At 31.3% G+C, this 10,271-nt stretch overlaps 1 protein-coding gene across 1 annotated transcript; it reads right to left on the reverse strand.

The window, feature by feature from the left end:
• Positions 1-3,418: 3,418 nt before the first annotated feature.
• LOC129298254 (tRNA-aminoacylation cofactor arc1) lies at positions 3,419-9,217 on the reverse strand. The gene is made up of 12 exons (XM_054936641.1): positions 8,945-9,217; positions 7,929-8,024; positions 7,382-7,552; positions 7,097-7,162; positions 6,423-6,488; positions 5,933-6,061; positions 5,274-5,458; positions 5,050-5,140; positions 4,856-4,924; positions 4,651-4,742; positions 4,114-4,177; positions 3,419-3,856 (listed from the first exon to the last, which is right to left on the reverse strand). The coding sequence occupies exons 1-12, from the start codon at positions 9,017-9,019 to the stop codon at positions 3,752-3,754; spliced, it is 1,209 nt and encodes a 402-aa protein (XP_054792616.1). The 5' UTR covers positions 9,020-9,217; the 3' UTR covers positions 3,419-3,751.
• Positions 9,218-10,271: the final 1,054 nt, after the last annotated feature.

Genomic DNA, 10,271 nt, shown 5'->3' on the forward strand with positions numbered 1-10,271 from the left:
TGATCGGAATGATATTGGACCAATCAAGACAAGTCCAAATTGAACATTTCTAATACTCCCTCCGTTTAAAAATATAAAATATTTTTAATAAAATTTTACCTCTCAATAAAATACTTACTTACTTTTAAATTAATCATATCTTTTTATATTTATCTCTATTAAATATTCTATAATAAATATAAAGTTATTCATCAATAAAGATATTTTTTAAAAAAATAATAATTACATTTTAAAAATTAAAAATATATTTTTTAATATTTAATTTTTTAAAAAATATTTTATATTCTTAAACAGAATATAAAATAGTACTATGGAATGAACACTTAAGCGAGTGAGTTTTGATTTTGAGAAAGTACTATGGAATGAACCAAGTTTGCAAAATTAGTTGTTGAATATCTTAAAAGTTAAGATCTCTTTCATATTATTATTGATATTTTTAAAATTTTTATTCATATTTTCCAAAATTATAATCTTTTTTTATTGGTTTAGGGGCTCATGTTTTTTCTTTTTTTAACTTCCATTATAGATTTCTTGATACAAAGAAGGGAAAACGAAGTAATTTGATACTTTTGAGATCACAAGAGTTTTTGAAATAAAAAAACTGTTTTACATTGCTCGCTGGAAAATAATACTCCCTTGGCCAGCTTATGATGTAATTTTTGGAATTGATTTGATGTCCTGAAATATAAAACAATTTATTCAAAATAAAGTTTCATTAAATATATATTTTTAATATTAGCATGCCCTCCTTATTATATTCTATTTCTTTAAGGTTATTAAAGAAAAAATATTTTGAAAATTTTTATTTTTATTTTTAAAAAATAAAATTATAAAATATATTTAATAATCTTTATTAATATATAATATTTTATCTAAAATTCTCTTATAAACTAGGCTAGTGGGAATACAAAATAGCAATTGTTGAATAAAGTATCTATCAAATGCTGAAATATTTATACAAGAAAAAAATATCGCTTTATAAATACCAAACGACTTCTTGAATATAAATATTATTATATGAGGAAAAATTTATAATTTTAAATCTTGTAATGTTAATTGCTAATTTTCTAAAAAAATTACTGTAAATTATTTTTATAGGTTGTATTTTTTGGGTGAATTTTATAGTTTCGATTTTAATTATTAGTTTTTTAACTATGAATTTTGTAATATTCAAATCCTTAAATGTTAATTACTGCTTTAATTCTTTAATTTATTGCGCAACCCAGAGAATTCAATGGTTATACTTCCACTTTACCTAACGCATGTTGCATATTTGCAACCAACAAATGCAAAGAAAATTCCGTTTTCGTTTGATCCCGGCAAAAATTACTTGTATCACATCTTCTAAATTTCAAACAACACATGCAATATTTTTTTTTCTCTAGTAATATGTACAAATTAGAAAAACTAGAAGAAGAAGAAGCATGAATGATATCAAATTAGTTTATACTATTTTAATTTTTTTTATAAATCATTTATACTAATCTCGTTAATACTAATGTAAAGAAAATAAAAAAATATAAAAATATAAATTTTTAAATATATTTGTATATAATTAATTTAAAAAATAATGTCATATTTTTTATAAAAAATAATTTTAAAAATATTATTTAAAAAATTATATCATGATTTATGAATGAGGCAAAAAAATTTTTTTAAAATCTGCATTATAAATGGAAGTGAGAAGATGGATAGCATTGTAGCATGTACCTCAGAAAGTAGCGCTGCAAAATGACAGAGAGAGATTCCCCAAAGATTCATTGGAAGATGCATCAACTCAATTGTCTTTCACACATTTCCTGTTTGGCTGTCTACTTTATTCTTTCCAACCGCATCAGATTCGACCCAATGGCTCCTCTCTGGTCATGTGATGGACCTATTTTGGATTAGTATTGCTTTCAAGTCAATGATCCTGTCTTCTTTAGGTTGGAATCAATACAGGATTGGGATTTTCTTCAAATCAAAAGGTCCTGACCACACAATCATGTCTCCTCCATATGCACATAAAATGTGTTACTTTGTGTGCATTTGAGAACATAACCAAAACTCAAGACAACTAAAAAAAATTCAAGAAAGAAGCCTCAGTTTCAATACTATACTACCTTTTGTCTTATTATGATCAGTGTTTTTAAAATCGACTCGGACGTTCGAAGCGTCGATCGGTCTGGATTTCAATTTGGTTCATATAAAAAAATCATTTTAGGGTTGAGTCGGGTTGGGCCATTTCGAATCGACAATCAACCCAGGAACCAGATCCGATTTTTAAAAACCGGATTGTTCAAATTTTTTTTATTTTTCATCAAAATTTTTTAAAAAATGATTAATTTTTTTAATCATTTGATATAATGTTATATCATGTGACTTATTAAGTCATGATATACTTAAAATATTTAATTTTTTAAGTTAAGTAGTAATTTCATATGTATTTCTTATATTTAGATTATTATTATTATTATATATATATAATTTTTTAATTTAATTATTATGTTATCGATTTGATCATTGGTTCAACCCGATTGAACCATATGAACCATGAACTGCTGACTTTTCAATTCAATATCCAGTCTGATTTTAAAAACATTGATTATGATACCATTTTCTGTGATTCTTAATATAAGACTCCTATCTCTGGTGTTAATTTTTTAAAAAAATTACTCTAAGGTTCCACATATCACATTTAAATACTATGAAGTCTATTGATAACTTAATAATAAAAATGATAAGACATTGTGATATTTAACTGTGTTGTATTGATACTTATTTGCAATTCTATCATTTTTTTTTAAAATATCATTTGCGTTGGTATTTCTTAGTTAATTAAACAAACTCTTTGCTAACTAAACAATCTATTATAATTAATGAGTTTCATTCAAGGTAATTTTGAAATTTTAAAGGCTTCAATTAATTTTAACTAAATTTTTAATCTACATAAATAAGTAATTAACAAGTCAATGTAGAAAGGACAGAAGGAAGTACTAATTTAAATCCTTTTTTAATTTCATAGGTGTATTTTTTGGGTGGCGGATAACTCCTATAATCATCTAAATTTCAAACATCATACACAAATAATTCTCATTTTTCTAATTTGATAACAAACTCTTTTTGAACTAATAGGTGTGTTAACACCTGTCCTTAATCAATTGGCAATTTAACAAACAAAAAATATTCCAAGCAAAAAGACAGTCTTTAAAAATTCTGCCACAAAATAAACCTTATATTTTGAAAGTTTTAAATCCCAATTGCATGATCCCATCGTTATGTGACACAGGTTTTAGTTAGCAAGATAATAAGCAGTAGAGTTATTTACATTAAAAAAATTTTGAAACATTCATTTAAGTCCTAAAATTAAAAGTAAACGTGATCAGTAGATTGATTCTCAATTATATAACAACCTGGAAAAAGAACAGACACAACCTCATAAAACAAAAATATCCACAATCAAATAAAAATCAGAAACATGATCCAAATATTAATTAATATTGTTAAAAAAATATTTCTTTTGGTACTGGTTTCACTCTAAAACAAGATGGTACAGAAGGGCCAGAGTGAAAGACATCAGCCTTAGAGAAGATGCATGTCGTACAAACTGGAACTGAGATGAACATGTTACCCACTTGGACTTCTTGGTTTCGCTTTGCTCAAAATTTGAAACACTTTGTGATAAATGATAGGTACAGCCTCTGGATGGTCACCAAGGCTAAATAAATAAACAAGTGCCTTCATCATCATCATCTTATCCTCATCTTCAATATTATTTTATAGAAGCTCTGGGAATGGAAGAAGTACATGGTCCACCTGACGTCATGAAAGGTATTCCCTTGAACGTGGCCACTCCCTTTTCGTCAGTGAAAAGATTCTGCATCACAAAACACCCACACCGCCTCTTCTCAACATCCTAAGCATGTTATAACAGCAAAAATCCTCTAGTTTGTGTTTTTAGACTCTTAGTTCTTTCAATTAAATTTTGTAGTGCTTTTACCCAATACACCCTACATGGTTGATTGCTTTAGAAAAGATTCTCAGTGTGCCATCATTTTAATTGAAGAACCTCATGACAGACACTTGAATATAGATCCAACAAATTTTCCAGAGTTAGAAGGCTTGAGAGAATACCGGTGTGACCTTCTCCAGCTGTTTCTTCTTTGGGTTAAGTACATCTTCTGGCTTCCCATCAATCCTGAATTACAGAAATGAACAAATCAGTGTACAGTAAATAATCTCAGAATTAAACCTCGTCCAGAGCACTATAATCAACCCAACCCAACTTTTTGAATATGACGAAATAGTTTGTCAACCTTGGTTATGCTACAAAGGCGAAACTTTTTCAGCAGCTGCGAACATTTTAAGAATACTTCACAAAAGATCAAATGTGATCATTACTACAACATGAATATGGCCATCCACAAATGTGTTCCAGTTATAGCCAGTCATTATTCAAAAAGAAAAAATAGAAATGTTAAAAGAATTTGCAAGTAGCCAAGCCCAGAAGCTCCTAATGACTACCGGCAACTGGCAAACTTTGAACTACCTAGCTCACATCCATGGCATGTTCCAGACACATTGACTTACAATACTATATCCACAGAATAAAATATGCTACTCAAGTAGGAAATGAGTGCCTGCATGTTCAAGAATTCTAAGCAAGCTTACCCAGAAAACAAAACACGTTCTCCAATTTTAGCGCCTTCTGGAGGGAGCAATGGCTCCACAACAGTGTGATCTTCGTTAGAAGCACATAGGACCTGAGAAATGGGAATACAATGCAGGCACCGCCATTCAAACATCACAAGAAACACAAGGCAACGTAATTTAATTAATGTAGCAAAAGATAAGCATAATTTATTAGGACAAATACCAGTCCCTCTGACATAACATCGCGTAGTTTTCCAGGTTTGACATTTGTAACAAGTACAACACGACGGTTCTGTGGAGCACAAAGAAATCAGGACCATAAGATTAGGACTTGATCAACAAATCCAAAAGGTACATAGTCGCAACTCAAACTAATTAGATCTGATGGTGTAACACTAGGTCAGGAAACCATATTACCGTCAACTCATCAGGACTGCAATACTTTGCCAATCCACTGACAACCTGCCGCAATTTGGCTTCCCCAACGTCTATCTCCTCAACTAACAAACTGCATCAAGTTCGTTAATTTAATTTAAATATATAAGTTGTAAATAGGACCCAAACATATTAAACATTAACAGAGTGAATAAATTTATCATGAGATTTTTTTTTTTTTTTACAAGATAATTTTGCAAGAGTACCTGTCAGCTGATGGATGCTTCCATGCTTTAAGAATTAGTCCGACCTGAATATTTAGCAAGCTGACACTAAGTTCTTTATCTTTCTCTAATGCCTCTGTTTGAGCAGGTTTTGTATTCCCTTTAGCAGCATCCTTGTCTCCTGTTGCCTTTTTCTTAGTCACATCCTTGTCTCCTGTTACCTTTTCCTTCAAGTTCAAAATAGAAAGGAAATGAGTTCAAAAGTCAGTGCAATAACTCAATCAGGAATCAGGATACAACTCCAACGGCACAAGGAATTTATAGCAGGAATTGCAATTATAGACAGAAAACCTTGACCAAGAATCATCAATGAAAAGGTTTCCATTGTTCTTGATCATGCACATTGATTAATCCTTCGTATTGTGTTGAATTTTAACAAAATGCTCAATTTTATAATGCAATTTTTTCATATACATAAAGTACAGATTCCAATTTCCATCAAAGCAGCATTCACAAATTCAACTAGCCTATAATTTTTTGTACATTAATGTGGCTTTTTTTATCACTATTATGATTAATACTTTATGCTGTAAGGTCTCCTCAACTAGGCTATCTAGTAGCGGAAAAAATAAAATAAAACAAAATATGTTGTCACATAAAAGAAGTCCAATCTGGGAATATTAAAAATAATAATAACTTGCCTCAACTTTGCTGCTCTTATCTGTGCTTACTTCTATTCCTGGTTTGTTTACATTCTTAGTGCTTTCCTCGGTCTTTTTTGCTTTTGATTCTTTTGAATCAGTTTCAGCAGCTGATACAGGTTTTGCTATCTGCAAAATAAAATCATATAAGGAAAATTGGAAAGGTCAGCCCCCGTAAGATTTTACATGTAATCAAATACATGTCTTATTATGCATAACAGAGCATTTAAAACAAACTAGCAGATGCCATTGTCATCAGTCAGAATATTTAGAACTGCTGTCCTAGATTATATGCCATTAAGTTGAAGTGAAAAATTACAGATTCTCTGCTTACAACTATGCAGTTTTAAAATTTAAAGCAGTAGAATTTGCCAATACGAAGTACAGAGGTTGTACTTCAGGAATTTATACACCTGAACAAATTGAGGATCAAGCTTTGTTGAGCCTATGGAAAAATGACTAACAAACAAATAAGAGAATGATGGCTGACCAGAGGCTCAAATTCAGCTACCCGCAGCAATATTTTCTCAAATAAATCTGCAAAATCCTCTTTGTGCTGAAAAGTGAATAACATTCAATCAAGAACATACAGCTATGGTTAAGATCACGACAGAAGAAATATGAAGATGCAAAAGCTTTAATTTATGCAGTACAAAAGACATCCTTAGAGCTAATACGGAATGCATACCAAATCATCCTATGACATGCTAACCAGCATAAATCATAGTCTCAAATTATGAACTTCTAAATGTACAAAGTTAACATACACTGATACACAAGATGCTACTATGGAGTCAAATAACTCGGAACTAAGTCTATTTCCAAACAATATACCTCCTCCTTGTGCTATCATATCCCAATCAAGCTTCATTACAACTTCCCAATTCCTTGTATTTAGGTCTTTCAATAATTTTCTATCCAATACTTTTCTTTTGCAACGGAAATACGTAAAGGAAAATAAATATCATGCAGGGTGCAGAGAGAGTTTAGCTATTGCCGCATATTTTATTTAATATTATGAATTATCAAGACATCAAATTACACAGAAGAAAGTAATACCAATCACCAGGAAATATTGTGTATGATTTAATTGCAAAATGGTCCAGTTCCTGAAACATGCAAGTAGCAATTTGGACACAGCCAAACTTAACCTGTAGAATATACCTGAATGTAATCCACCCATCTCAACACATGTGGAAGTTTTTCTCTGTTTGTCTCCGAAAGGGTGGTCTGGCAATAAGCATCCACTAAAACTTCATTAGATATTAACTTCAATACTCAGAATATAAGCATTTTTTCCATGCTGAATTTCTCCCTTATTGTGCCAGTAAATCATGAGTTCCTTTTTTTTTTTTATGAGGGCTAGAAAGAGAAAAAAAAGGTCCAACCAACCAATTTTAGGGTATGGGGGAGTCATCTTAAGGGGGGGGGGAACAGCATGATGCATACCAAGGAAGAATGAACAGCAGAAAAAACTATAACATCAGCTTCAGATGGTTTCAAACCATTGCCTAAAAGCACAGACTTTCCAGACAGTTCGTCATTTAAACCCTTGAGAACCTCAAAAGAGGGTTCAGGGGTTTCAGGAAAAGCTTCTGCAAATGCTATCCATTTCATCACCTACAAGTCAAAAATGTATTAACGGTAAGAAATCAAATTAAACAAGTTGCCAAGATTAACCTTCTGTGAAGTATATTATAATTTAGATTCCAATCCAATACTGGATATCATTACTCAAAAACCATGCATGATTTCTGATGAATAAGGTGCTTCACTGTAGCCAAGCGATGGCAAGATGGAAAGAGGGAAGAGAAAGGTAAGCAATTTAAACTGCTAATGACATTAATGGCCTATTAACTTGCATACGCAGCTATAGATATACCCCAAACTTCAAAGACCAGTGCAAAATTTATCATTGGCTGGCATTAGAGAATTCACATAGAAATTGAATGTGTTAATAGTTTAATTATTAGTAAATGCAGGAAAAACCATTTACCTCATTACTGTCATTGAACGCGTGTCCTGATGCCTTTGAGATGTTTAAGTAAAGACTCTTGACATCGCTTTCTAAACCATCAGCTGGAATAACATTCTGCATTGAAAGATAAAGCAGGCAATTTGCCAAAAGATTCATTCTTCAGAATCAAAAGAAAAACTTGCTAATATTTCTACTCCCCAGTTAGAATTCAAATATCTAATTTTGAGCAACGTTTTGCTAGCAAGCATACAAATTTCAATGTGTCAAATAGGGGTGTGCAGTGAAGACAAGGACATAGGAATACAATAACTAAATACTTCAAATAAGGAATATATGTTCATAAACATGTTGATTTTAAATTTTTTATTTCAATATAAAGCAAAATTAGATTAGGACTTGTACATGGCAGTCCAATCCACATAAAACAATTCGCATTTTTTTTCAGCCTATGAATCCCAGCAAATTTATAAGATATATAGATGTAGATATAATTGGGGAAAAATTAGCAGGTAAAGCAAAATTCCGATCTTCAATTGGGGCAAAATTAGAAGGGAAGATGATATTCTGGTCTTCTTAGAAATTTAGGTATAAATGAAAATATAACACAATGACATCGTAAAATTCATATAATCAACCCATAGGGATAAAGCTTGTTGTTATTGTAGCATCCAGATTTCCTCAAAGAAGCGCAAATCAATGAAAATGCACGAGGGAACACGCATGCATCCCCGTAAAGTCCTATTGATTACACCAAACTGCTCCTGCCCATTGAAGCAATCCCAAATGGTTTTTTCAAAATATGCTCATATGCAATTAATAACTTTACATGTTGCCAATTATTAGAGGAGCAATCAACAACAAAAGGGCAAAGGCCTTGAAATAAAAAAACGTTTCTATACTCTGGTAAACCTTAACGAGACCAGTTGAAAATCGAAAAATAAAGTATACAAATTTGAGAAATGTATATAAAACCCGTCAATGGCAATGAAAGCATACTGAAAAATTACAGCTAAAAACAGTGAGCTTCGACTTACAGGATTTAAAGAAAAGTGTTTGCAGAGAGCCGTCACTGTGAGCTTCTTTCTGCCTACGCTAGCAGTGGCAGCCATCTCTGCTGATTTGCTGCCAGTATCTTCGAAGTATCAAATTGAAGGCTCAAATTTTGTTACTGGTACTGAAATACTAAGCAGCTCTGGCCTCTGCAACTTGGAAAAAGGGCTTAGGTTAGGTTTTGCGTATCCGGCTTCAACATTACTTTCTCATTCCCCTGGCTTCTGTGTTTCCCCTGGATTTAATAAAATAATGATTTGGTCCTTGTAATTTTACATCAATTTTGAAGTTAGTCCCCATAGCTTTTATAAAGTTGGCCGCTACCTTAGTGCTACAGTGAAAGCTGTTCCCATAAAATCGATTCTTTTTTCTATTTCTAGTTATGTTATACAGCCTATACTCTTATTTAATAATGTCTTATCTAAAATAAAAATTCACTCATATAACTTTTTTTAGGATTTTACTGATGGTTTCAAAAAACTTTACTTTTTGTCTTGGAATTATGTCACCAAGGATAATAAGTATGGAGACCTTAGTTTTAAAAAGATGAAAAGTCAAAACAGAGCCTATATCATAAAACTTTGCCAAGAAATTATTAAAAAGCTTAATTATCTCTGGGTTCGAGTTTTGCATGATAAATATAAATGCCAAAACTCTATCATCCCCATGGTGTGCAAAACCAACTCTTGCTCTTATATTTGGTCCTATATATGTAGAGTTTATGATCAATTCATAACTCATGTGGGCTAAAAGGTAGGGAAGGGGGACCGACCGAATATCATTTTGGTTCAATAAATAGTGCCCCTTTCTTGAAACCCTTGTAAAGTACGCATTTCTTAAGGCAAATTTTATTTTACATACAAAAGTCTCTAATTTTTGCTTTGAGACAAGAAAATGGAAGATTGAACAACTACGCAAATATTTACATCAAGATATCATTAACCATGTCACCATCATTTAACCTCCAAAATCCAATGCATTTGATGATATTATACATTGGAGGCCTTCTAATAATGATAACTTTACCATCAAATCTGTGTGTAAGATTATTAAAAACCATTGTGACAGCAACAACTCCAAGATACTATCTAAGATTTAGAAATAACTGACTTATGAGAAAATTAAATCCTTTCTCTAGAAAGCAATTTGAGATCATCTTCAACCCAAATTCACATGTTCTAATGAGGGCAATCCTTGTATCAGGATATGCTCCTTTTGGTGTATCTCTTTATATTCTACCATTCATATATTAAGAGATTGTAAAAAAATCTAAAGAGGTTTGGATAAAAATAGTTAAGCAATCTAAACTTA

The sequence above is a fragment of the Prosopis cineraria genome, unplaced genomic scaffold, assembly GCF_029017545.1.
Source record: "Prosopis cineraria cultivar Desert tree isolate PC_DT_omini unplaced genomic scaffold, ASM2901754v1 PC2, whole genome shotgun sequence".
Taxonomy (NCBI): domain Eukaryota; kingdom Viridiplantae; phylum Streptophyta; class Magnoliopsida; order Fabales; family Fabaceae; genus Prosopis; species Prosopis cineraria.

Bases quoted from the DNA above. Each gene is read 5' to 3' on its own strand.
- LOC129298254 (XM_054936641.1), bottom strand. From the start codon at position 9,019: ATGGCTGCCACTGCTAGCGTAGGCAGAAAGAAGCTCACAGTGACGGCT. The intron at 7,163-7,381 runs GTATGCATCATG...GCTTATTGCCAG, and splicing joins CTGCTGTTCATTCTTCCTTG to ACCACCCTTTCGGAGACAAA. The intron at 6,489-7,096 runs GTATATTCTACA...TTCACTTTTCAG, and splicing joins GATGGGTGGATTACATTCAG to CACAAAGAGGATTTTGCAGA.